At 47.7% G+C, this 27,664-nt stretch overlaps 2 protein-coding genes across 3 annotated transcripts in view; both read left to right on the top strand.

Moving 5' to 3' along the window:
- The first annotated feature begins 4,530 nt into the window (after window positions 1–4,530).
- On the top strand, window positions 4,531–9,811 carry LOC105357974 (transposon Ty3-I Gag-Pol polyprotein). The gene is made up of 3 exons (XM_023961107.1): window positions 4,531–5,644; window positions 6,575–7,555; window positions 8,592–9,811. The coding sequence occupies exons 1-3, from the start codon at window positions 4,562–4,564 to the stop codon at window positions 9,789–9,791; spliced, it is 3,264 nt and encodes a 1,087-aa protein (XP_023816875.1). The 5' UTR covers window positions 4,531–4,561; the 3' UTR covers window positions 9,792–9,811.
- Window positions 9,812–13,094: 3,283 nt separating this feature from the next.
- xpo7 (exportin 7) overlaps window positions 13,095–27,664 on the top strand; it is a 46,543-nt gene continuing 31,973 nt past the window's right edge. Inside the window, exons 1-11 of one of the 2 annotated variants that reach the window (XM_023961183.1) lie at window positions 13,095–13,186; window positions 20,575–20,721; window positions 20,990–21,083; window positions 22,906–23,072; window positions 23,182–23,247; window positions 23,409–23,513; window positions 24,259–24,424; window positions 26,255–26,328; window positions 26,404–26,523; window positions 26,600–26,746; window positions 26,824–26,996. In XM_023961183.1, coding sequence (XP_023816951.1) covers window positions 13,121–13,186; window positions 20,575–20,721; window positions 20,990–21,083; window positions 22,906–23,072; window positions 23,182–23,247; window positions 23,409–23,513; window positions 24,259–24,424; window positions 26,255–26,328; window positions 26,404–26,523; window positions 26,600–26,746; window positions 26,824–26,996 — 1,325 coding nt within the window. In that variant the 5' untranslated portion in view covers window positions 13,095–13,120. Of the gene's footprint in view, window positions 13,187–13,510; window positions 13,693–20,574; window positions 20,722–20,989; window positions 21,084–22,905; window positions 23,073–23,181; window positions 23,248–23,408; window positions 23,514–24,258; window positions 24,425–26,254; window positions 26,329–26,403; window positions 26,524–26,599; window positions 26,747–26,823; window positions 26,997–27,664 lie in introns of those variants that run through there. The other variant, XM_023961184.1, reaches the window with a different exon arrangement.

Here is a 27,664-nt window from a genome sequence, read left to right as displayed (position 1 = left end):
CTCACCTGGCACGGCGCTCTTCCCGCTGAGGGCGGCAGTGCTGATCAGGAGCTGGAACTCCTCCACAGCAGCTTTACTGAGCTCAGAGGATAAAAAAACCAGCATCCCACTAAAGGAAGACATGCTGAATCTAAACAGGTAAGCAGGCCTTTCAACCCCCCCCCCCCCAGACACATCCCATCCAACAGAAGTCAGATCTAACACCTCAGAGATGCCTTTTGTCTGCAGCCTGAAGCGAAGAACTGATCGGGCCTCAGATCTACTGCAGCAGCTCTGTCAGAGCCGACAGGAAGTCGGGCTGAGAATCCAGGCAGACCCCCGGGAGCAGCTGCTCGCTCCACAGAGCGCCACTCGTCACGCCGTCCTGAAGCCTCCGCTGACACAAACTCAACATTTTACTTCCTTGAAGAAGCTGCTGCTGCAATAGAACCGGAGAAAGAAGGCATTCAGAGGACTTCTCCTGGTTTAAGCTGTGATGCTGGAGGTCTCCAACAGAGGAAGGAAACGTCTGAACCAACGTCTAAAGGTACACCTGTGAGACGTTCACTGACATCAGGTGTGAAACACGCTCAGGGCAAAGCTCCTACTCTGTGAAAGAGCGGCACAGGGGTTGTGAATTCTTTGAACATGAAGTTTCTTGAGGTCAGAGGCTTTGAAAGTCTTATCTTCTACTGAGCATGAGAAACTGGAGAAATCTCTGTGTGTCAGGGACAAAGGCCTTGGTTGGATGTTGTGGTTTTCAGGTTCTCAGAGGACTGTGCATCTCTCAGGGACCTGATCTTTGAACCCAGAAGGACCTTGGCTTCCTGTGGACCCGGACTCATTTCCACTAAAACCGTTTCAAAGTGGGACAGATCTCTAAGGTCAGACGAGTCTAAACGTGACATCACTGTTGGCATCATGTGTCCTCCAGGCTGAAGGGGGGGGGGGGGGGGGGACCTTCCAGCTTCCATGATTAACCCTTGTTCTATCTTAGATGACCCCCCCCCCCCCTTCCATTGAGGTGTTCTCCCTACCATGACAAAGGTGGATAAAGGTGGAAAGATTTCATGTAATCCATGGACACCAGTGAAGATCACAAATCATTGAAGAAAAAAGGTTCAGAGCACTGTCTAGTGGGTCTAGATGACCCAACTCCCACCGTGCCTAGGATAGCACAAGGGTTAACTGTTAGGAGTTCTGAAGGACGTGTAAATGTTTTCACAGCAACATCTGACACCGCCCAGGTGACGTCTGTTTCAGCAGGAAGAAGCAACAGTTTAACGGAAGCTTCACTCTGCAAGAGGCTGACCGGCTGACCGGCTGACCTGCTGACCGGCTGACCTGCTGACCGGCTGACCTGCTGACCGGCTGACCTGCTGACCTGCTGACCGGCTGACCTGCTGACCTGCTGCAGTCCAGACCTTTCATCTGACAACATCTAGGCTTCGTGTAAATATAAAGGCTCCAAAGACGACCACTAATCTGCAGCTATGTTCACACCGGCCTCAAGAACACACTTCCAATGAAAAATCGGTGTAACCGTGTGTGAAATGTGCATCTAGCACACGTTTAAGAGTGTTTTGAGGCTCTACATCCAAAACCAGATGTGAACGTGGCTGAAGACGTGCAGGAATGGGGACCAAATGCACCCAAAACTCAGAACCTTACGAAAAGAAGATGCTCCACCGTGGTTACCATGGTAACCACACACCTGTCCAGAGAACAGAGACCTGCACCGTCAGATGAGTTTTTTACCTGAATTAAAGTATCACATGTTTCTTCCTTAAAAAAATGTCCTGAAATTCTGGACCTGAACAGAAAAACTGCATCATGGATGGATGTGCAGCTCGGATTTGGACGTGTTGCGTTCATGGTTTCTCAGAAAAACTGCTGCAGTGAGGTTCTCTTGAAAGGCGTCTGGGTTCTGGAGGCTGCAGACGTCAGGGTTCCATGAACAAACATGAACCTCACGGTGAAGAGGAGCGTCCTGCTGCGCGGCAGAACATCTGCCATCTCTGCAGCCGATGCTCACAGGTGAGTCAGAGCCAACCGTGTTCATCTTAATTCACCGCATCAGGGGTTCTTCAGCAAAGCATGAAACTATTAGTTTAGCTGATATTTTTGTGGATTCGTCACAGCGAGCAGCAGAATAGAAAGATTTTCCCTCTCAGTGGATTGGCTCATCTGCTTCGTGGAGTGTCCTTCCTCATAACCCCATCATTTCTGATCACTTTCTGATTCTCTTCCAGTTTACATTAGAATAAAATACTCTGAGTCCAGCTCCCATATTATCAGTCCTAGTATAAATGACCACTTTGTTAATGATGCCTTACAAGCCCTCAGGAGTACACTCCATGTTGTTGCCCCCTTGAAACCTAAGTTCGTCAGACAAAACCGAGTAGCACCGTGGTTTAACGCTGAAACTCGTTCTCTTAAACGAGAAACCCGTAAGTTGGAAAGAGAATGGCGCCGCTCCGGTTCAGAGCAGTCTCTGGATATCTGGAAACATAGCCTATTAAATTATAAAAAAGCTCTGCGTAGAGCTAGAAGCCAGTACTATTCAACCTTAATATCAGAGAATGGAAACAATCCAAGATTTCTTTTTAGCACTATTGCTAAATTAACTGGCAGTCAGAGCTCAGTAGAACCACATGTTCCTGTTTCTCTCAGCTCTGATGATTTTCTTACATTTTTCGACAGTAAAATCTCAAATATTAGACATAAGTTAAATCAAGTTATTCCTACTATCAGCCCAGAACAGGCTGAAGCGGTAGAAATGGAGGCATCCATAGAAACCTCTGTAACATTAGACTGCTTCACTGCTGTGGATCAAGCGGAAATAACATCAATTATTACGTCCTCCAAATCCTCAACGTGTCTGTTAGACCCAATTCCCACTAGACTTTTTAAAGAAACTTTTCCCCTAATTAATGATCCCATATTAACAATGATAAATGCCTCTCTGGAAACGGGTTACGTGCCACAGTCTTTTAAATATGCAGTTGTTAAACCTCTTCTGAAAAAGCCCAGTTTGGATCCTAGCATCTTGGCCAACTATAGACCGATATCAAACCTGCCCTTTATTTCTAAAATCCTAGAAAGAGTTGTAGTTAAGCAGCTTTACACAGCATTAATTTTCATTGTTATGCCGACGATACGCAGTTGTATTTATCCATGAAGCCTGACCAGAATGACCAGATAGAGAAACTGAACGCCTGCATCAGTGACATCAAGACCTGGATGACAATTAATTACCTCCTCTTGAACCCAGAAAAAACTGAGGTCATTATACTTGGTCCTAAAAACCTCAGAGATGCTCTGTCTGCTCAGATAGTCTCCCTGGATGGTGGAAGTATAGCCCCCAATTCCCTCCTCTTCAGCCAGTCTTGCTTTCCCTTTAACCTTGTTTATCCCCCCCACCCCACACACACACATACCTGGGCAGGTGAGATAGGGGCAGCCTCTACTCATCCTGCCATGACAAGGCACCCCCCCAACATGTTCTTCAATGAATCTCCTGGCAGGTGTGCTGCTGTTGACACACAGCTGTGCACGCTCCAGGAGGCAGAAGAGCAACTCTTTGGAACAATGGGAAAGAAAATATCACCGACTCTCATGTGCACATTTTGTGTGCGCGCGTGTGTGTTTGTGCGTGTGTGCAAAAGTGTATTTTTATAAACTTATAAGTGAATAAAAACTTTACAACACAGATGTAAGTGCAGCCTTCCTCAGACTGACTGGTAAAGAGTATGTTGTGGGGTTATCCTTGCCTCTGGGCTTCACACCCAACAGGTTTTGCAGTTGCTATGGGCGTGGTCTGATTCAGTGTTCATATATAAGATGATTTGCCCGCTTTATTTCAGTTGTTGGCATATGAGTGAATAAAGCTTCACGTATCGAAGTCAAGACGTGTCTTCTCATCATTGCCACATTGGTGACCCCAATCGTGAATAATGTCAGAACCAGCAGACGCGCGAGTTTCAACGTCATCTTCAGTGACCTCGCCATATCCCGCGCGCGGGGACCCGGCCATGCTAGCTGCCGCCGCCGTGAAGCTGCCTGAGTTCTGGCAGAGCGATCCCGCCTCCTGGTTCCATGTCGAAGCCCTTTTTCACCCGCCCCCGCAGGAGAAGTACGCGGCTCTGAAGGAGCTTTTTCTGCGGAGATCCAGCCTGTCTGCTTCAGAGAGAGCGGAGAGGATCCTCAGCATGTCGGGCCTGGGAGACAGTTCGGCTGTGGACTTGATGGACAGCATGCTCTCGCTGCTCGGCTCGGATGAGGGCTGTTTTCTTTTCCCGCACATTTTTTTGCGGCAGCTCCCGCCGCCCGTGCGCGCGGCTTTGGCCAACTCTCCTCGCCTGGCGGCGGGAGATTACAGAGGACTGGCTGAGGAAGCGGACCGAGTTCTGCTGGCTACCAGGCGTTTCGCCGTGCAGCACGTGACGTCTGATGCCCACCTGCAGGAGACGGAGGACGATCCGGTATCGGTGTCTGCAGTCGGCGAGGGCGCGCGCCGCGGGACCTCCCTGTGCCGTTTCCATCAGAGGTTCGGAAGTAAAGCAAAGCGCTGTGTCCCGCCATGTGCGTTTTCCAGTTCGGGAAACGCAGCAGCCGGCACCCGGTAGCAGCTGTGAGTGCTGGCGAACGTGGAGAGCTGCTGTTTGTTACGGACTCTTGCTCCGGACGTCGTTTCTTGGTGGACTCTGGCGCCCAGAAGAGTTTGGTTCCCCCCTCCGGCTCAGAGATGTCCACCGGTGGACCGCCGCTGTGTGCGGCTAACGGATCTGCTATCGGGACTTTTGGGACCAAAAGGACAACTGTATGTTTTCGTGGACGTAAGTTCAATTGGGAATTTGTCGTTGCCTCCGTTTCTGTTCCCATCATCGGTGCAGATTTTTTGTGTGCACATAGTTTGTTGGTGGACATGGCTAACCGCAGACGAATAGACGCAATCACTTTTGCCACTGTCCCGTGTGCAGCTGGGGGGTCTGGGCCTGTCATGCGCGCGCATTTTTTGTCATGCGATGACGTTTTTCAGAGTTTGTTGGCTGAGTTTCCATCCTTGACCACCCCCGCCTTTTCCTCCACTGTGGCTAAGCACGGCGTGGAGCATTTCATCCCCACTAAGGGCCCGCCAGTTTTTGCTCGTGCACGGCGCCTCGATGCGGTAAAACTCTCCATCGCTAAGGAGGAGTTCGCCACCATGGAAAGTCTGGGTATCGTGAGGCGCTCTAACAGCCCGTGGGCGTCGCCCCTCCACATGGTGCCCAAGGCAGATGGTTCCTGGCGCCCGTGCGGGGATTTTCGCCGTCTGAACGACGCTACAACACCTCACCGTTATCCCATTCCCCACATTCAGGATTTCTCGGTTCGTTTGTGCGGCGCCTCAATTTTTTCCAAAGTGGACCTGGTGCGCGGCTACCATCAGGTTCCTGTGCGGGCAGAAGACGTGCCTAAGACTGCGGTGATCACTCCTTTTGGTCTTTTTGAGTTCCTGCGCATGCCCTTCGGTCTAAAAGGTGCAGCCCAAACCTTTCAAAGGTTAATGGACTCCATGCTACGCGGTCTCGAGTTTGTGTTCGTCTATCTACACCAGTGTTTTTCAACCAGTGTGCCGCGGCACACTAGTGTGCCGTGGGAGATGGTCAAGTGTCTTCTTTCTCTTTCGGCTTTTCCCATCAGGGGTCGCCACAGCGAATCATCCTTTTCCACCTCACTCTATCATGAACATCTTCTACCCTAACATTAGCCAACTTCATGTCCTCTGTTAAGACATCCATGTATCTCCTCTTTGGCCGTCCTCTTGCCCTCCTGCCAGGCAGCTCCATCTCCAACATCCTTCTACCAATATGGTCAAGTGTGCCGTGGGAAATTGCCCTCATTAACTGATCTAAAAACATTTCCCATCTCCAGGATTCAGCTCTGTGTTCATCCAAACAGGCCCTGATAAAACACTGAGGAGTTAGGAATATAAAAGATCGTAAAATACTTTTTCTTTGTGTTTATTTTATTTTATTAAAGACATTTTGATAAGAATGACGGCAGCGCGATTCAGCTGCAGCTCCGGCTGTGTTTGGGAAAAGTCCCGCCCCTTTACCTGTCTCCACCAATCATTCTTGAAGGCTTAATCACATGTCATCAGTCTGACCAATCAGAAGTGGTTAAAGTCTTCACTTCCTTGTCTCGATTTAACTCGTAAAGTCTCTCAGTTCTAACAAAAATAGCAGCTAAAGCTCGCCTTTAGCGGTGTAGCTTTCCACAGAATCCGGTATCAGACCGTGGAACAAGTGAACAACACCATGAAGCTCCGAAAAGCGATCTCCGGCCGTTTTATGCACTACATCTCCCATGATGCATTGGGTTGTGAGAGTGACAGCGTAAAAGGAGTTCTGTTGTTAAACGTCTTGAAAACAACGAACACACTTCAAACTTTTTTTAAATCTTCTAACTTAACTTTTATTGCATCTTTTAGAAAAACAGCTGCAGCTTCCAGCTTTTTCTGCAATAATTATCACAAAAATGCATGTGAGATTGTGGAGGGAGGGGCTGTAGATCTGGTGTGCCGCGGGATTTTTTTTTAAGCTTAAAGTGTGCCGTGGCTCAGAAAAGGTTGAAAAACACTGATCTAGACGACATTTTGGTGGCCAGCCCCTCCCCTGAAGAGCATCTCATGCACCTAAAGGAAGTTTTCCAGCGGTTGGAAACCCACGGCTTGATCGTTAACCCGGCTAAATGCCAGTTTGGTTTGTCAGCCATTGATTTTTTGGATCATCGAATTTCAGCGCAGGGTGCGGTTCCTCTTCCCATCAAAGTTCAGGCCGTGGCAAAATTTCCCCGTCCTGAAGTGGTTAAGTCCCTACAGGAGTTCTTGGGGATGGTGAACTTTTACAACCGGTTCATTCCCCGGGCTGCCCACCTGCTTTATGACAGTTTGCGTTCAAAGAAAGCGTTTGCATTTGACGGAGCTAAGTCAGCCTTAGCAAAGGCTGCACTCCTCGCGCACCCAGACCCAGATGCTGAGATCGCACTGACTACTGACGCTTCAGACATAGCAGTGGGTGCTGTGGTAGAGCAGCGAGTGGCGGGCGCTTGGCAGCCTCTTGCATTTTTTAGCCGCAAGTTGCAGACTCGGGAACGCAAGTATAGTGTTTTTGACCGCGAGTTGCTTTCTCTGTATTTGGCAACTCGACATTTCCGTTTTTTGTTGGAAGGACGTTCTTTCGTTGCCTTTGTGGATCATAAACCACTTACGTTTGCCATGGCTAAGGTGAGTGAACCTTGGTCTGCGCGCCAACAGCGCCATCTGGCGGCCATTTCTGAGTTTACGACTGACATACGTCACGTAGCCGGAAAGTCCAACACCGTTGCTGACTGCCTCTCACGCGTACTCGTCTCCCCGGTGCTTGTTGGGACGGATTTTTCTGCTATGGCCGCCGAGCAGCCTGGTGATGCAGATATTCTTGCCCTCCGCTCTGGTAGTTCGGGCCTCAAGCTTGAGGAGATTTTGTGGCAAGATGGTGGTCTAAGGCTACGTTCACACTGCAGGCTGAAACGACCCAATTCCGAATTTTTTGCCCCTAAGCGGCCCAATTCCGATCTTTTCATGACAGTCTGAATGACACAGATCCGATCTTTTCAATTGCGACCCAGGCCCCGTGGGTTTGCCGTCCTGATTCCGAATTGTAGCCGTTCTTTTCAATTGCGACCGCTGTCTGACCGGCCAGGCGACTTGATTCCGAATCGTACGTCATCGACACGCAACAAACGTCATCATTTTGCGTTGAAGTAGGCGGGAACGAGAACGTAAACATCAACCATGGTGGACGATGCTGCTGAGACCCGTCAGTGGAAGGGAATGGGGGTCACTGATTGGATTAATATTTGGGCTGATCGCTCTATTCAGGCCAAACTCCAGGGCTCTGATCGCAACTGGGCGGTTTTTGAAAAAATTTCCAGATAAATGGCAGAGCGTGGTGTTGAACCTTTACCGCAATAACTTTTTTTTCTTTCTTCCCTTCCGACCGTGCTCAGAAGCGCGGGGGACCCAGGCGATCCTCCTCCTCCCTGTTCTGATCCTTAGATTCTCCAGAACGGGTTAATAAAGAGTCCATAGCATTTATTCTGGGGGAAACCTTCTTCTATTACCGTCATCCGTCCTCCGTAACACACAACATGAATGCGAGCCCACACTGCCCCCCCCCTATTCTCTATCGCGGCACGCGCTTGCACACACACACGCGGGCGCGCGGGCCCAACACATACACATTCCTCTTCCACTACAGTGGGTCCAGACGATCCAGACTCCATTGCCTTCTTAAAATGAGAAGATTGTAATTGTGCTGCTCCTTCGTGAAAATAAATGTAATATTACAAAAAGAGCTCCGCTTTTGACAACACTGTTGTTGACATCCATTGTTAACGTTGGCTCCACAAAGAACAAGTGACGTCGTTCACCGTTGAGTATTCTTCTGGCTTCTGCGCATGCGGGTCTCGTTTGGGTCGTGTCACGGTCACACTGGAGATCACAAAAGTTCGGATTTACTTGGAAATGTGAACGGTCTAGCAAACAATTCGGATTTTTTCAAAAAATCCGAATTGAACATTAAGCCCTGCAGTGTGAACGTAGCCTAACTCTCCTGTGTGACGTTTCCACAGGACGGCCACGGCCAGTGGTTCCTGCCGGGTGGCGGCAGCGCATTTTTGAATCTGTTCACTCCCTCTCCCACCCAGGTGTACGTGCGTCTGTAAAGCTGGTTAGTTCCCGTTTTGTGTGGCCTGGGTTGCGTAAGGATGTGAAGGGCTGGGCCGCGGCTTGCGTTGCATGTCAGCGCGCCAAAGTTCACCGGCACACAAAAGCCCCCCTAGAACCTTTCCCGATCCCAGCCAAGCGTTTTGACCACGTTCACGTGGACTTGGTTGGCCCACTGCCTCCCTCGAAGGGTTTCACACATTTGTTAACAATGGTGGATCGGACCACCAGGTGGCCTGAGGTAGTTCCTCTGTCCTCCACTACATCTGCTGACGTGGTCGGTGCTTTTCTCTCTGCCTGGGTTGCCCGTTTTGGTCTACCGTCAGACATTACTTCAGACAGGGGCCCCCAGTTCACTTCGGAGCTTTGGTCAGGAATGGCGCGATCTTTAGGGGTGCAGGTGCACCGTACTGCAGCTTATCATCCTCAAGCGAACGGGCTGTGTGAGCGTTTCCACCGTTCTCTTAAGGCTGCCCTCCGTGCAGCGCTCACAGATGACTGTTGGTTGGATCGTTTGCCGTGGGTCCTACTAGGGCTACGCTCAGCTCCTAAGACCGACCTAGACGCGTCCTCCGCTGAGTTAGTGTTTGGACAGCCGCTCCGAATTCCTGGGGAGTTTTTATTAGAGTCGTCTGCCCCGGGCCCCCGTTTACCGTCGGCTCCTGGCCCCGTGCACCACTGCGTCCCACGGTCATTTATGCCTTCATCGCTCCAGTCAGCCCAGTTTGTTTTTGTCCGACATGACGGCCACCGCTCGCCCCTTCATCCCCCCTACGATGGTCCGTTTCGTGTCCTGGAGAAGGGGGACAAATGTTTTGTCCTGGACATGGGTGGGCGCAGAGACTTTGTGACAGTGGACCGGCTGAAACCAGCGTTTGTGTTGACAGGCGACACTGTGCAGCCAGCTCGAGTTCCTCGCCGGGGGTGTCCTCCTTCCAGACCCCCAGATCTGCCACGCTCTACAAACAGCGTCCCACAGTTGGCTCCACAGGCTGCGGGTCGACATAGCCGTTTTGGCAGACTCATTAAACGCCCTTGCAGAATGGGTTTTGACAGTTGAGTTCCTTTCTGGGTGTTCGGGGGGGGGGGCTGTGTGGGGTTATCCTTGCTTCTGGGCTTCACACCCAACAGGTTTTGCAGTTGCTATGGGCGTGGTCTGATTCAGTGTTCATATATAAGATGATTTGCCCGCTTTATTTCAGTTGTTGGCATATGAGTGAATAAAGCTTCACGTATCGAAGTCAAGACGTGTCTTCTCATCATTGCCACAATGTAATGATGAAACACATGAAAAAGCAGGATGCAGATGGATGCAACAGGAAACAGACAAAAGAAGTAAACAAAGGAACACAAAACAACAATTAAAGGACACAGCTTTAGTAAAAACACTCAGAAAACAACAAAGACAACAACAACGGAAACAAACAATCTTTGATTGCCACAAATATGACCAAAGGCGTCATCACAGCAGGAGTTCAAAGGTCAAGCAGACTTCATGCTCCACAAGCCCATATCATTATCACTCCGCTGCTGTGCATTGAAGGCAGTATGAGGGGTTGGTGCTGACACCCTCGCTTTAGTTTTTTTTTTAACTTACTTTTATGAATATTTACAGGATTCAAACAAGTTCCAGGTCATTTTTTAACGCCACTGAGGATTTCTTTTTAGCATGGAAATAAACTAAATGAATTGAAAAACTCTCCTGCGTGTTTGGATGATCATATCTACTTTGATGTTCTTCCATGTGTTTGTTCAGATGCAGTTTTAGGAACCTCTATTCTATTTTCACAGGACACAGTCCGTCCTGCTAGCGAAGTCCTGCAGAAACTACGTGTCATTTCTAATCAGCGGATCCTTCAGATAAATGAAAAGTTTCTCAGGATTGAATGTTAAACAAATGTGAGCATTTGTTGAACAAATAGGGGAAAGCCGCGATGTTTCTGTTGGAAAACCCTGTTCAGAAGTTTTGGTGCTTCCAGGAATTGTTGGTATCTGCTGCCACCTGGTGGCCAGATGTGGCGGCGCAGGGAGCAAATGGCCATGATTACATGCAGAGGTCTTCAGCCGCTTCAGTGTTACGTCCAGTTAAGCACCAGATGAGTTTCTGTTAGGTTTGGTGGCTTAATTTTAAGCTTAGTTCATCACAATTCCTCTTATTTTCACTTTATTTTGTATTTTAGTCTAACTTTATGATTTTAATGGATGATTGTCTCCACCCCCCTCCCTCCCTGTTTGACTGTAACAGCCTGTCAGGTGAAGAAACAGCTGGAGAAACTTCACCAGCACAAAGCAGCCGGCCCGGATGGCGTCAGCCCTCGTACCCTGAGGACCTGTGCCCACCAGCTGTCTGCGGTTCTCCAGCATCTCTTCAACCTGAGCCTCAGACTGGAGAAGGTGCCGCTCCTCTGGAAGACCTCCTGCCTGGTCCCTGTACCCAAGAAGACCTCTCCATCTCTCTGACAGCAGACTGACAATCATCCTCTGTGGTCTGCTGGGGGGGGCAGCATTGCAGTCAGTGACACCAACAGACTGAACAGCTGATCAGGAAGGCGGGTTCTGTCATTGGCTGCAAACAGGAAACCTTTGAAGCAGTGATGGAGAGGAGGTCCCTGAACAGATTCCTTTCAATCATGGACAACCCAGAGCATCCTCTCCACCCTGTTCTAGACAAACAGCGGAGCTCCTTCTCCAGGAGGCTCAGACAGCTCCGCTCCAGAACCGCCCGGTACCAAAAGTCATTCATTCCCAATGCAATAACCCTGTACAACAACACACAATGCAAAAGATAACCTTTGCACATTTTTATTATCTATTTATTTAGTTTTTTTTTCTATTTTGCACATTTCTTTTGCACATCTTTTTACCTGCACTGTTCTGTAAATAGCTTTTTAAATTATACTACCTTGATGTTTGCATTTATGCTACATTTTCTTTGTTCTTTTTTTTATTACATTCTAAGTCTTTTTTTTCTCTCTGCTGTCAGTTGCTATGGTGACAAACAAATTTCCCATGTGTGGGATCAATAAAGTATTTCTGATTCTGATTTATATACCACATGTCACACTTTGTCTGGACCTGGAAATAAAGTAATAAACATGTTTTTGTTTTTAATCATTTTTAAAATTATTTTTATTCAATGAAATGTCTTGAGTTGTGTTTTAATCTACCTCTCCCTTGAAAAAGAGATCTGCGGATCTCAACGGAACTTTCCTGGTAAAATTCAAGGTCCACAGCCAAAAACAGGAGCAGAGACGAACGAACTGGAATCACAAAACGTGAATCATGAAGTAATGATCAAGGATAGGAGAGGAGAAGTAGAGGACAGAACCCCAGTGCACCATACTTTCCCCAGCTTCTGACTTCATTGTCTTGAAGTTGCAGTGAAACGTTTCAAGGAGAAAGATTGTAAGGTCAGATGCTATAACTCAACTTCAAGACAAAGATGAAGCGTGGACCTCCTCTCTGCTCCTACACTTGGTTGTGGACCCCCCCTCTCTGGCTCATCTGACGCCCCCCAGCCGTCCCCCAACTCCGTCTGGATGAAGCTCGTCTGCTGGACTTTATATATGTAGTTGTAGAGTTAGATAAGTTAATTCTTCTCTATGAGTTCTGGTACATCTGTCCGTCCTGGGGGAGGATCCCTCCTCCACCCCTGAGGTTTCTGCTTTTTTCCAGAATCCGTTTTTTTTAGGAGTTTTTCCTTACAGCGAAGGGGGGTCTAAGGGGGGTCTAAGCGCAGAGATGTCCAGTTTAGTTTAGTCAGTTTGTTAGTTCAGTTTAGTATTTTCCTATTGAACTCTTTGTATTCACGATCCTTTTGATTTTATGTTTAACTTTTTCAATTACCGATACGAAGCCCATCGAGACGACTGTTGCTGTGAATTTGGGCTACAAATAAAATGGAACTGAATTGGATGAAGGAGAACCGTACACTGAGTCATGTTCAGGTAGCTGCAAACATATTCTAGCATGTTTGTGTTGCAGACGTAGGTGTGATTGTGGTTGATGGATAGTTTTTCTTTTTTTGTTTGGTTTTAGTTGTACAGAGGGTGGAAATTTTTACTGTAGTTGTTTAAGATCCCAAATGTCGTCAAAATCATTTTGTTCTGCATTTTAGTTTGTTTGTGTGTGTGTTGTTTTTAGTTTCGTTTTTTTATTGTAAACTCTTGTTTATTTTTCAATTGTTATTTTTTTTCCCCAGATAGTTTTTTATTTTTATTCCCGGTTGTTGTTGTTTTTAAAATCCCCGCTTTTTATTTTTTCATGGATATTAGTTTTTATCCCCGGTTGTCGTTCATCCCTGGTTGTTGTTTTTCCCGCCGCTGTGTCGCTCCGAGGCCGCTGGAGGTGCACTGCGCAGCCGCCGCCAGCAGGGGCGCTGTTGTCTCTATGCATACCCATAAGCGGGGGAGTGAGAGGTGCATGAAATGGAGAAAAATGGCGGATCATGTGCAGGTAAGCGGAGGTTTGGTGTTTTTGTCATCAGCTTGGTGTCCATGCGCGCGCTGGTGATGCTGGGCACGGATCCGGGAGCGGGGTTCCCGGCACGGCGCCGGCGTGCGGCCGGTGGGCGCAGCCGGCGCCGAACCGGGGGCCACCGGCGGCAAAGAAAGAAGGAGACCGCCTGTGTTGACTCGTGGCCTGCTGTCACCGCGCTAGCCGCAGATCGCCGCGGCAGAAAGGTTCGCGGTCGCCGGGCAGCCCAACGCTCCGCTCCCGGTCGGACTCCCAACGGGCGCATCGGTCTGCTGCTCAAGAGACCGGTGGCGGTTCGGTGAGCGCGTGCTTCGTCTGCGTGCGTTTCACCGCGTGATTTCGTGAAGTAAACAATGAAAGGCGAAGGTTTCCAGAACCTTAGCCGCGAGGCTACCACGCTCGGAGTGTCCTTTGGCGCCAGTCTCAGCTCCATGTCGGAAAGGTTTCATGCCAGGACCCGCGAGCCGGACTCTCTGGACCCGGATGTGAGTCTCGCTGCGTTGCTTGTTGTTTGTAAACAACAAATATTTATTTTCGTCTCTGTTGTGCTAGTTAGCTGCTGCTAGCTATGCTAATGCTAACCTGCTCCAGCCGTGAACTTCTCCCGCCCGAGCTTGTTTGAAAACATGAGCCGGAGTGCTGAACTGTTTCTCGGGGAGACGGGCTCCGAGCCCACGGCGGCGGCTGGACGTCGGATTCTGGGAGGGATTACTCCTGCTCTGGTACCGGGCAGAACCCGGCAGGCTCGTGGTTGGTGTGCCGCTCGGAGCTAGCTCAGCGGCTCGGTGGTGTGGTTGGACCCATGTGGAGGCACAGGCAGGGCGGGCCGAGCCCTCACCTCTTCCCGGGCGGTCCTGCTACACGTCCCGCCAGGGACCACGCGGAGAAATGTCAGGCTTTAATTGTGAAAGAACCAGTTAGAGTTCACGTCCGGTACCGGGCCGGTCCTGCAGGAGCGAGCCTGACGGTTCTGGGGAGCTGAAGGGCTGAGCAGCATCACCGGCTGTCGGAGGAGCCATGCCAACGAGCTGCATCCTCCTCCTCCTGCATCCCAGCCCGTCTGCGGGCTCGAACCTGCGAGGCTGAGGGTTTGTATTCGGGTTTTCAGTTCTGTTGAGAGGATATTTTTAAAATTATAATGTAATTTTCTGAAATAATCTAAAGACAGCCCAGAAGTTCTGAGCAGTCGTGGTTTGTTTCTTTGAACCTTTGAAAGTCTTCTGGACCTTCACGTCACACGCATCCTCCTTTTATCGTCATGTATGTGGATCGTTCAGAGGTCAGTCACTGACCGTGAGGAACATGACGAGTCCTCCAGGAAGTAAAACTGTTATAAAGCAGGTGGACAGAGACGTGGAAGCGGCTGGAGGTCCTGGAAGGAAGCTGTTCAGCGACGCAACATGTTTACTGTTTATTCTGAAGAAAGCTTCTTTTTTTAGTTTAATGATTCGTGTCCTGGTCAGTGTTTCCCCGTTTTCCTCTCAGAGTAACCAGATGGAGACTTTGTGTTTGACACAAACAGGATTGTTTGCTGTCACATCTTTACATTCAGGTGCATTTGGGGTCAAATGTTCAGATCAGCAGCTGTCGTAGGAGGGAGGAGCTTCACGTTGATGTTTGTCTACGCCGATGCTCTGATGACGAGCTGTCTGCATTTTCAGCCCTACATACGTGTAAATAACCTGTGGGGACTGCACAGGGTGTAGGGGTCAGGATTCAAACCCTGGCTGGGGCCTTCCTGTGTGGAGTGTTCAACCTCACTCGTTTGGGTTTTCTCCCTCACTCCAGAAACCGGCTTCATAGGTCCATTGCTGTGTCTCGGTGGTCCCTAGGTGTGCATGTGAGCGTGCTAGTGTGTGACCCTGCTGCAGTCTGGCAACCTGTTCAGGGTGTAACCCACCTTCACCCAGCAGTAGCTGGGATAGGCTCCAGCAACCCTGTGAGCCCAAAAGGGATTCAGTGGGTTCAGAGGATGGATGGATGGATGGATGGATAGCATATGGAAGAAAGAGAGGGTTAAAAATGTTAACAAACCTGTGTGTGTACGTGTGTGCTCGTGTGTTGGTGCATTTGCGTGTTTGTGTATTGCTGCTGCTCGTCCTCCAGAACATTCCAAGGAACCAATGAGGACACAGATGTGAGCAGCTCACCTGAAGTGCGTTCTGTTTATTCAGATCCGTCTTTGTGCCTGATATCAGAACATGTGGATTATGGGATGTTTGGTGTCATCAGTCTGGTGTCAGTCTGGAAATTAAAAACAGCGATTGAGTAAAGACCAGTTATTCTCTTCTTAATGCGTTGCTAAAAGCCCCCCCCCCATTGGTTCACTTCCAGCTTCAACCAAATGAAGCCGATTCAGTCACTTTTTTCGCAATATTGACCCCGCCATGTTGGAGCCAGACGTCGTCATAAGCAGCGATTGGTCTGAGTCAACGTTTCTATGGCAACCAACAGGCCTGCACAATATACCACAAATGTATCGTTATCGCGACATCAAGCTGTGCAATATGCATACCGCAAAAGACGCCAAAAATCGCAATAAATGGTTACCTTAAATGTAAAACAAACTCGTGGAGGCTTGAAATATTGAACGAATGAAATAAATCCCTTTATGCATTTAACCAATCGGAAGGACCCGTCTACGTTGTTGATCAATCAGATGAGCCCTTTATGTTTGATGTTTGCCTCCTACGTCGACGAGGGTCATTTGGAGTATAATTTTTAAACCGTTGCAATGAAATGGAAATGATGTTTTTGGTTGTTTTGCTATTTGTTTATATACCGCAAATTATATTGTAATCGCAATATTAATCACCACTATCGCATATCGTGACTATTCCTCATATTGTGCAGCCCTAGCAACCACTCTGAACAATCAGCTTGTTGGAAAGTGGGCCACACAAACTGTGGATGTTGGACCAGCAGGCTCCGCCTACTTCTATTGAAGCATCTAATTGGTCAGTTTATAACTTGAATAACTTGAACTACTGAAAAAATGAGGATTATCACGAAGATGTTAAGAAAAAGGTATCAGATCCGGAACGGTTCTTCTGACCAACAGAATGACTGAGTACGGCTGTTTATGTCTCTATAGATGTCTGTGGGATTTTGGCTTCTTGGAGCCACTTCCTGTTTGGAACGTCAGAAGGGGTGGGGCTACTCTACAGTGGCAGCATCATCAGCAGCAGCCTTTTAATTTGGTTACAGCACTCCTGTGTCAGCTGTGTGTGTTTTTATGTAGGGTCAAACATTAAACAGAACTTTATTTATTCTTTTTTCATTCTGCATCACACGTGTTCAGACGTTAGTCAAACTGGTGACTTGTTGGTCTGACCACCAGAATCCAATGTTTCCGCCTCTAAGTACCAAAGATGGTTTTAAGGCTGGAAGTTCACTGATCAGAACTGTAATTGTTCTTTCAGCCGTTTGAATCGGTTTAAAGCAGAACAGAGAGAACATCATGCTTGATGCGTTCTTCGCGTTCAGCAATGTTCACCACAGGTTTGAGTCTGTTTTCTTTAAAGAAAAGGAGGAGCCTGATTCTGTGGGGGGGTCAGACTCTTGATGCTCTCCTGTCAGTCTGAATGTTGGTTTTAAATAGGTATACGGTGGTAAACGCACCTGATGACTATGAAACTGCTCCAGCGTCACTTAGAGACCAAAGGTTAATGAATGCACCTGTTTGAGGATGACTCGGATGACGAAGAGCCGACTGACTTTAAAATCTCCAAAATCAAAAGAAACTGCAGTTTACAGAAACACTCATGGATTATCCTGATTTGGACCTGGTGTCATCTGACCTGCTGCGTGCGTCTCAGACACTCCGATGAAGAGGGGCTGAGTTTTTGACTGACCACCTGACGGCGAGCTGGATTCCCTGGTGGAGAAAGTTGGAGGAACGTCTGGTTGTTGGAAGCTCCTTCAATTTATTTCAATTTTTTATATAGTCCAATAATCTCAACGGACTGCATACCGGTAATTTTATAAGAACATTAAATTATTCATGGAATTCAATAGGTAATGGCCAAACTAAATAGACTAAACAAAACTAACATCTCTGGCCTCAGACCCTCCTTCTCAGTAAGGAAAAACTCTTAAAAAAAGCTGATTCCTGAAGAAAAAAAAGCAGAAACCTCAGGGGTGTCCACATGAAGGAGGGGTCCTCCCCCAGGACGGACAGATGTACCAGAACTCTCAGAGAGAATTAGCTTATCTAACTCTACAACTACATGTTTGAATAGTCCAGCAGATGAGCTTCATCCAGATGGAGTTGGGGGACGGCTGGGGGCGCCAAACGAGCCAGAGGGGGGGTTCACAGCCAAGTTTAGGAGCAGGAGCAGAGAGGAGGTCCACCATCAGGTACAGGAGCATGGCATCTGGAAGCACTCCCCCCGGGGGGGAGAGGGAAAGAGGGACAGGACATGAATCACACTGAACCAAACGGGGGCATGGAGAACTTCAGCTCCTGCATCCAGTCGATCTTTAAGCAGGTATAGATGGAGGGCGGAGCATGGACCATGTTCTCTCCCTCTAAGTTACAGTCAGGACCTTAAATATTGGGACAGAGACACATTCTTTCTAATTTAGTTTCTGTACATTGCCACAGTGAATTTGAAATAAAACAACTCCGATGCCATTGAAGTGCAGACTTTCAGCTTTTATTCCATGGGTCGAACAAAAAGATTGCATAAAAATGTGAAAAACTAAAGCATTTTTAAACACAATCCCTTCATTTCATGGGCTCCTAAGTCTCTGTCCAAATATTGATGGTCCTGACTGTAGATGCAGCTGTTTGGAGCTCCATCTGTGAGGTCTGTGTGGATGAAGGAGTCATATGGAGTCTGTCTGGTTGAAGAGAAGATTGCTCAGTCTGGTCATGTGACCACTCTCCTAAGGTCGTTAACATCTCACATCGTTCTCCGTCACTGGAAACGTTCCCCCTGAAAGGGTTTCGGAGGCACCAGTCAGGGCTGTTCTAACTCTGACAAAGGTTTTGATCATTCACATTTTTCTTTTAAAATTCTCTTGACTTTGTCCTATAACCTGTGGGACAATAAAGTTGTACTGAATTTGTGCAGGTGTCTTCAGATGTCACAGCAGGAAGCAGCTTCAGTTATGCAGATGACGCAGCTTTTTCGTCTGGCTGTAGCAGCCCCGGTGCATTTGGAGGTCGACCGGCGCGTCGGTCTTCTGGAGCGTTGGCTCGTCGTCGGGCGTTTACAGTTGAAATATCGCCGTGGACGCATTTGTGAAGCCAGTGAATGCACCCAGACCCCCCCCCCCCGACACTCATGTCTGCATGTGCCGCGGGTTCCTGTGGGTTCTGCAGGTGTTCAGGGGGTTGGAGCAGGCTCTGCTGCAGGTGACGGTGATGTCAGAGATCGATCAGTGATGCTGCCACAGCTGGGTTGAACCTGCGGCTGCTTTCCAGCTGCAGGAGCGTCTGAAGGTCACATCTGATACGGGATTCTCTTTCATGTTTCGATAAACCGCCGACCTTCAGAAAAACAGCAGCTCTTCTTCTTGCCGTCCTTGGCCGTAGAAAGTGAAGATAAGTGCCGTGGTTTTACTTTGAAAAGCATTTCTCTGTTGAACCTGTTACAGCTTCTGTTTACACCAGATGCTCGTGCAGACAGAATGGGCGGAGCCAGCTCCTCTTGGCTGTGGTCGGCAGCATCACGTCTCTGCATGAACCCTGCGGGAGCGAGGCCTGCTCCTCCTGTCCTCCCACAGGAGCCGTGACTCAGCCACCAGTTCAAACGAGTCGTACGAGTTCCTGAAGTCGTCCTGGGGGCACGTGCACGAAACTGAAGAAATCCTGTGGTGGAGCGTAAAGCTCAAGTGAATGCATGTTGTCTTACTTGCATCTGTCGGGCTGTGCACAAGCATCGTTCCTACCGATTCCTGAAGGAATGCGAGACGTGCGCGACTTTACATCCCATAATTAACCCCCGGAGCCAAACTGTTTATCAGATCAGTAGTGGAACTGAACTAAGACAAAAAAATCTTGTTTTCTGGTTTCTGGAGGATTGAACTTTTGGAGCTGATCTCACTGACTAAGATCAGATTCTATCTGATCCAGATCTATCATTTTTATCATTTTTATTTACAAACTAACTTGGCTTTGTTCTGAAAGATGAACAGAGAAAATTATTGATTTAAGCAGGACTAAGAGGAACTTTAACTTGTTAACATTAATTAAAAACGTACAAACAAGTTTCTGCTGCTTAGAAGAAAAAAATCCAGAATATGGATTTTTAGACTCCATCTTCTTGTCATAATTATTAGTTAATATTCACACTGAGGCCTAAAAATGAGAACCGAGGAACAAACATGACCTGATCTCCAAAGCAGGAGTATAGGAGGAGCTCCTGATTAACCACTGAACGTCTGGGTGCAGGCGGGGTTCAAACCTTGTGAAGGGTCCGATCTGTCCGTCACGCTGGAGTTCCGGCTTCATCCGGACCTGAAATGCGGTCTGTTCAAAGACGGAGTGTGTCTCCTGGTGGGAACCATCATCGTGGTCCAGCCTGGTGATGGTGGATGATCAGGACGAGCTGAGCAGAACCGCTCTGGGTGTTCTGCTCCGATGTGGGGTTTCTCTCCACTCGGAGCTGGAAAGATGAATTTTTTTTTTTCTATTTCAAACTCACCAAATAAAGACAAATGTGGACGCTGAAGCATCAGAGGAACTTTAGGACTGTCATTCAGAAAGAAGACCAAACTCTCATCCCGGTCTGGAAGATGTCCACATGTGGTTCTTTGGGGGCTTCCCTGATGGTCCTGACTGACGGAGGAAAGTCAGTCCGAAGTTCTGGTTTGCATCTGGTGGTTCTGGACCAAAGCTGCTTCAAAGCATGGAGAAGAGCCTCCAGAGCTGCTGTGGTTCTGGAGCTGCTGTGGTTCTGGAGCTGCTGTGGTTCTGGAGCTGCTGTGGTTCTGGAGCAGGCTCCATACGCCGGTCTGGGTTGTTTTGGGCCCGAGGTTCTGAGGATGCTTGGTACTGTCTTGGAGCTTCTCAGTGGTTCCTCCTCTAACCTCCTGGGGGGGTTTCAGGCCTGGCGTCCCGGGGCAGCAGGTCAGGTGGCGCCCCCCTGGTTTCATTTATGAAGAAGTTTATCAGCGTGATTGAAGGTGGGCGGGGTCCGATGTGGCGCCGCAGATGTCCAGAGTGCAGCAGGGTCGGGTTTGAGCTCCTATCTGCAGGTGTGCCGCTCGGACCTGTTGAATCTTTCTGGGCTCAGCGTTGTGCTGAAGCAGGAGTCTGTCCTCCCCGAGCAGGAGCGTGACGTGGACACCCCCAAAGCTCTGCTGGTCTGTGCTCCTCCTGCTGGCTGCTGATAAGCTCCTCTCCTGTGTTTATCTAGGGCCTTGCCCAGCTGGAGATCCTGTGTAAGCAGCTGTACGAGACCACCGACACCGCCGTCCGACTCCAGGCCGAGAAAGCCCTGGTGGAGTTCACCAACAGCCCCGACTGTCTGAGCAAATGTCAGCTGCTGCTGGAGAGAGGCAGCGTGAGTGTGAAGAGCCGCCGTCCTCAGTCCAGACGGGACGGGTTGTTCTTGGATCAATATTAGATCCTTAAACGGCCTAAAGTGAAACTTTTCCAACATCACATCACTTTTTATAACCGTGTTATCAGTTTTCCTGCTGAATACCTTCAGGTTCTCAGTGTCTCCTGGTTTTTATTGCCCTTTTTTTCCAAGGTGTTTCTTTGATTCAATCTGAAAACAGATTATCTGACAGGTACTTTTATTCTCCTGTTCTTCTGTGCTCTCTCAGTCTTCGTACTCCCAGCTGCTCGCCGCTACATGTTTATCCAAGCTGGTGTCCCGAACTAGCAACCCCCTGCCTCTGGAGCAACGCATCGACATCCGTGAGTATTTACCTCTCCAGAGCTTTACCGCTGTCCACACACCTGTCCCCACACCTGTCCACCCAGCTGTCTGAACACCTGTCTGTACACCTGTCCACACAACTGTCCGCACATCTGTCCGCACACCTGTCTGCACACCTGTCCACACATCTGTCCGCACACCTGTCCACACACCTGTCCAAACCCCTGTTACCCCCCACCTGTCTATACATGAACCAGTGTGGATTGTGACTTATCTGGACATCCGATTCACAGATTGAACCATATTTCTTACGTCTGAATGGTTGCTATAGGTTTGTCTTTTTATTGGATGTAGGGAATTGAAAAATGTTTTTAATATCATATTTTCGTTTGTTTAGAACTGGAGATCAGACAAAACAAAAACGATAAAAACACAAGAAATAATGTTTATCACTTTAAACAACATCCCAGTCTTGTGTTTTTTATTCACCTTTATTTAACCAGGATAAAAACTCATTGAGATTAAAAATCTCTTTTGCAAGAGGCAGCAGCCCAACAATAACACACAATTCTCATTTACACTCACACTCAATCATAAAAAACAGTCTTAAATGAAGCATTTACAGTTTGAAAGCTTTGTCTCTCGTTCATTTAAAAGTTTTTTAAAGAGCCCAGGGAGATCAATTCTTTCAATTTAAACTCTTTCTGGATTTCGTTCCAAAACTCTGCTGCAGCAAATCTAAAAGCCTTTTTTCCATCTCTGTGCTGCACTCTGGGCACAGAGAGCAGAACCGGTCCTGAGAGCTCAGGCTGTAGCTGCTTCTCTTCAGTTCTATGAGCTGCTGGAGATAAGACGGTACCAACCCCAGAATGCATCTGTAAATGAAAAGGTACCAATGTTTCAGTCTGCGCTGGGATAAGGAGGGCCATCCAGAACACAGTGATGGGTTATTGACCTCATGTTTGTTAGAAAGCACCGTGAAAAACAGTGTCCAAAGCATCAGCAGAAACATTCATATAAATCACTTCACCTACGTCAACTTCCTGGTTAACTCCAGCAGGAAACGAAACCGAAACATCACTGTTGTTTCGGATCATTGAACAACAAATCCTGGAAATGTTCCCCACACCGTTTTCATCCTCAAAGTTCTGCTGACTACAGTTTCAGTAGATAAATGACAAAAAGACAGAAAATGAAGAGGCAGCAACACCTACATAGAAATGGAACCACTAGAAAACACTCTGTCCTTTCATCTGAACTGAAAACAGAGTTTAGAAACGGACTTTTCTCATCTTTAGTGGAAAAAACCAAAAAAAACCAAACTTTAGGTTAACATTTCACAGACGTGTTCCTGTACAGTTTCTCCACCAAGCTAGCAGACGGTCGGTCACATGACTCACATCATTGATCACCTGATTTGGATGATATTCTTAATCAAATATTTATTATATTTTTTTATTCAAATTGTTGACGGTTTTTAAAATAAGATCGTTTTTCCAGAACTTATTTCAGTAGACTGAACTTCACTCTCATTTTTATTTATTTATTTTAAACCGCTTGATACTTTTACTTTGAAAATGAGAACCTTCAAACACTTTACTTTGAAGATTTGTTTCCTTCCTGTGACAGTAGCAAATTCGGCTAGTTTAGGTGAAATACTTAAAATCCAACATTATTCACTGTTTTAGTGAGATAGTTGCATCGCCTGAAGTGTATTTTTAAAACTTTATTATAGTTATATTGATCACCAATCTTCTTGGATGTCACAAAGATTCGTACCCAGTTTTTCTGGAATAGATCAGAGATATCCGATTATCCGAATAGTCGTTACAGCCGTACTTCCACCCATGTGTCCAACAGGGAACTATGTGCTCAACTATCTGGCCACACGGCCAAAGCTGGCGGCGTTTGTGACCCAGGCGCTGATCCAGTTGTACGCCCGGATCACCAAGCTCGGCTGGTTTGACTGTCAGAAGGATGAGTACGTCTTCAGGAACGTCATCGCCGACGTCACGCGCTTCCTCCAGGTAAGAGTCTGTGGACTGATGCGGACTCAGATGATCTGAAGAGACGGAGGCGTTGATGTCACCTGGATGAGTCGCAGGTCTGTGGTAATGCGCTGTGCTGCGTCCACAGGACAGCGTGGAGCACTGCATCATCGGCGTCACCATTCTGTCCCAGCTCACAAATGAGATCAATCAGGTAGGTCGACTCACCTGAAACTTGACCTTGGTGCTGCTTTCGTGTGCCGCAGGAATTCATAAGGCTTGTTTTTGAAAGGACGCCGGGTTTGGGGTCCCTCAATGACAGGAGGCCCCCACCTCCCTGTAACAACAATGTCCAACATCATCTGTCCTCCACAGGCCGACACGACGCACCCGCTGACCAAACATAGGAAGATAGCGTCGTCCTTCAGAGACTCCTCCCTCTTTGACATCTTCACGCTGTCATGTAACCTCCTCAAACAGGTGTGTTCATCACTCTGCCAGTTGCTGAGGTCACTTTGGTCCAGCTAAAGCCGCTAAATTTTGTCCCAATGCCCCCTGTTTTAAAATGGAACAATCCTGATTGAAGCAAATGATCCAGAAGTTGATTAGAGGACAAAGGCGGATGGTTCCTTCATCGTTTTCAGAACATCTTTTGTGGAAAATCCCAGTTTAGGATCTAAAAAAACAAAATGAATTCCAGAGCAGCATCGATTATAATCCAGAAATACCAACAATCTGCACTTTTTCTGCCGGACTGCAGGAGAAACGCAAACAAGAAAGCCTGATTTCTTTCAAATTTGATGGAACAGTTTCCAGGAAAGGAAATAGTGTTTTCTTTGTTGAACCATAATCCTGGAGACGTCCATGTAACGTTCACATGCGTGTGAGGAAACTCCTGCAGACAACTGTGGTCTTCACGCAAAGCTGCAGCTGGCAGAAGCGCTACTGAACTTAGTAAAACCACAGCCATGCTTTAACAAACACGCGTCACCCTCCAGACCTTAAAGGCTGACGTCTTCACCTGTATAGCTTCCTATTGGCAGGACACACCTGATCCAGGTAGATGGTGGTCAACCTCTGATCACAGGTTTATGGTTCAGTTTCCACTCTGCCTAGCCTCGTGTAAAAGGTCCCTTAGGGAACACCAGGCCTTTGCTCCTAGCTTGTGGGTTAGCGCCGTGCGTTGCAGCTCCGCCTCCATCTTCGTGTAATTTGTCTGTTTCAGGCGTCGGGGAAGAACCTGAACCTGAACGATGAGTCGCAGCACGGCCTGCTGATGCAGCTCCTCAAACTCAGCTACAATTGCCTCAACTTCGATTTCATAGGAACTTCCACAGACGAGTCGTCGGACGACCTCTGCACCGTGCAGATCCCAACGTCATGGAGATCAGGTGAGCCTGGTGGTGCAGGTTCGGATCCAGAAACCTTCTAGATTAGGAATGGCCTTCAGTAGAAAAGGCAAAGTTCCTCCACTGTTCAGAAATGGTCTTGATGGTTCCACGGATGGTTCGACGTGGCGCTCTGCTGGTTTTGTACTGCAACTCTGCCTCAGGTCTATGATGTCAGCTCTGCAACGATTCCATTCATATTATATTATATTCCATTCATATTATAATTTGTGATTGGCGATCCAATTCATGGTCGATGTCGCTTCATTTTGAACAATCCGATTGGATCCGTGACTTCCAACCTATACTTTTATACAAACAAAATGTTTTTTTTCCAATTCCAAACAATTAGTAAAAACCAAAAAATATCCGGCCCAGAGTCTCAAATTTAACACATGAAACAGTAGGGCTGGGTATCGCCAATAATGTCCAGAATCGATTCAATTCACCACAGCCTGGATCGATTCACGATCCAATCGATTCAATTTAGAATGTACACATTTTACAGATTTAGACATATTTGTTTAGCAATAGAACAATAGTCTATATCTGCTTTGAAGATATTCATAAAATCTGATACAGTTCACACACAGTAAAATTGTACAAAGGAGAAACTCTAACTAAAATGTGCAGATCAAAATGTTCCCTCTGTCCTCTCCTTAGTCTGGCCACTAGGTGGAGCAGGCGCTATAGCATTACACTTTATTCCAGGCTTTAGACCAGTATGGTTACTTTTAAATAATGTTTCCTTAAAAGAGTTTGGAAAATTCCTGCCTGTGAGTCCATGAAGTTCATTTAGTCAGCAATGTTTATGTCGACCAGCGTTAGCATTAGCCGTCCTGTGGCAAATTCCATTATACGTTAGCATCAAGCTAGCAGACTTTCACTTTACTGCTGTTAAACGTTAGTTCACCAGAAAAAGAAAGGCGTAAAAATCGATCTCTGTTTTTCTGGATCCATTATTGATTTATCAAGTGTGGATCAATTCAGATCGATTAATCTATTTTATCAACTCACCTCTATAAAACAGTAGAAAATCTTTTCTGAACAATTTAAAAGATCTTGATCCAAAACTTCTCATTAATACCAGAATTCATGCTGACGTAACTTATTCCACAGTTTACCGTTTCATGAGATCAGCCCTCTGCGTACCCCAAGAACGCCTCATCGGGCTTTAACCCTTCCTTACCTCATAGATATTAGCTGTGGCGTTGTTTGCGTTTGTTCTGTTAACAACCACAAAGTCACACTTTAATGACGTCACAGCAGCGACGCAGCACGTTCAGGGATATCAAGAGGTGCACTGAGAGTAAACTATTTCCAGACAAGTTCGAATAAAAGGTTTAACCACATAAACAGTTGGACCTTTGTTTTTTCTATTTCAGAACACACCAATAGTTATAAATGAAAATGAGATTAACGTGATTTAGAAAAACAAAGAAACGCTTATTGTCTTTAATTTATCAATCGTAATTAATTTGGTACAGCCTAAATTTAGTTTCCTAAAGTTCACCACTGTTGTTTTTACACATCCAAAGAATCCAAAGGGAACATTCTTAGAACATTCTAGACACTGGATGGTCACATGACTTTATTCAAAGTCTGTCCACACATTTACTGGAATGATGGACTGATCCGTGTTCATGACATCACAAACAGCGACATGTGGTTCTGAATGATGGACCGGGTGTAGATGATAGATGGTGATGAAGGTTTGAAGCTGCTGTCTGAGGTTTTCAGGTTGTGAAATTGTGCGCTAAGGTCAGTGAAGGCATCAGTGCACTTCAAAGTTAGCTCAGACATTTGAGTTTCATTGTTCTGTTTTCTCTGCAGCGTTTCTCGATTCCTCCACACTGCAGCTGTTTTTTAATTTGTACCATTCCATCCCTCCGTCCCTTTCCCCGTTGGTAAGTGAACGCACCGTGGCATCAAACCTCCGGTGTGGGCTGTGGCTCCTGTCTGACTGCTGTGTACCTGTGCAGGTGTTGTCGTGTTTAGTCCAAATCGCCTCTGTCAGGAGGTCCCTCTTCAACAACGCTGAGCGTGCAAAGTTCCTGTCTCACCTGGTGGACGGCGTGAAGAGGATACTGGCCAACCCTCAGGTACTAAACTCAGCTAAACCTGCAGCCAGAGCCCGCCCCCGCCTGCATTTTGGTGAGAACTGTGTTTGTGCCGCAGTGTCTGCCTGACCCCAACAACTACCACGAGTTCTGCCGACTGCTAGCAAGGTTGAAGAGTAATTACCAGCTGGGGGAGCTGGTCAAAGTGGAGAACTACCCGGAGGTGATTCGCCTCATCGCCAACTTCACTGTCACCAGCCTGCAGGTGAGCGCCGTCTGTCTTCCTCTGGAGGGAAAGCTGGTTTCAGGTGTCAGTCCGGTGGGGTTTTTCCTGTCTTCCAGCACTGGGAGTTCGCCCCCAACAGCGTCCACTACCTGCTGAGCCTCTGGCAGCGCCTGGCGGCGTCGGTCCCCTATGTCAAAGCCACCGAGCCCCACCTGCTAGAGACCTACACCCCCGAGGTCACGAAGGCGTATATCACGTCGCGCCTCGAATCGGTCCACGTCATCCTCAGGTCAGTCTTGCTGAAGTCCAACCTGGGCCCCCCCCCTTTCTGAAGAGATGGGGTTTGTCCCAAAATACAGAAAACTTGTGTGCAAATGATGTTAACACTCCTCACAGGTCCTCCTCATGTCAGCAGTGACCCCTTTGTATCAGCAATCACCTTCACATATTAGTAATCACCTCCTCATGTCAGTAAACGCCTTCTCATGTTAGTAATCACCTCGTGTCGGCAAACACCTCCTCGTGTCAGTAATCACCTCCTCGTATCATTAATCACCTCCTTGCGTCAGCAATTACCTCCTTGAGTCAGCAATCACCTCCTTGTGTCAGCAATCACCTCCTTGTGTCAGCAATCACCCCCTCGTGTCAGTAATCACCTCCTCGTGTCAGTAATCACCTCCTTGTGTCAATAATCACCTCCTCGTGTCAGCAATAGCCTCCTTGTGTCAGTAAACGCTCCTTGTGTCAGTAAACGCCTCCTTGTGTCAGTAAACGCCTCCTCGTGTCAGCAATCACCTCCTCGTGTCAGTAATCCAGTCTCTTCGTGTCAGTAATCACCTCCTCGTGTCAGCAATCACCTCCTCCTGTCAGCAATCAACTCCTCATGTCAGTAATCACCTCATCGTGTCAGTAATCACCTCCTCGTGTCAGTAATCCAGTCCTCGTGTCAGAAATAGC

The sequence above is a fragment of the Oryzias latipes genome, chromosome 12, assembly GCF_002234675.1.
Source record: "Oryzias latipes chromosome 12, ASM223467v1".
Classification (NCBI taxonomy): Eukaryota; Metazoa; Chordata; class Actinopteri; order Beloniformes; family Adrianichthyidae; genus Oryzias; species Oryzias latipes.
The sequence above is the reverse complement of the archived record's forward strand: the minus strand, read 5'-3'. Positions and strand labels throughout refer to the sequence as shown.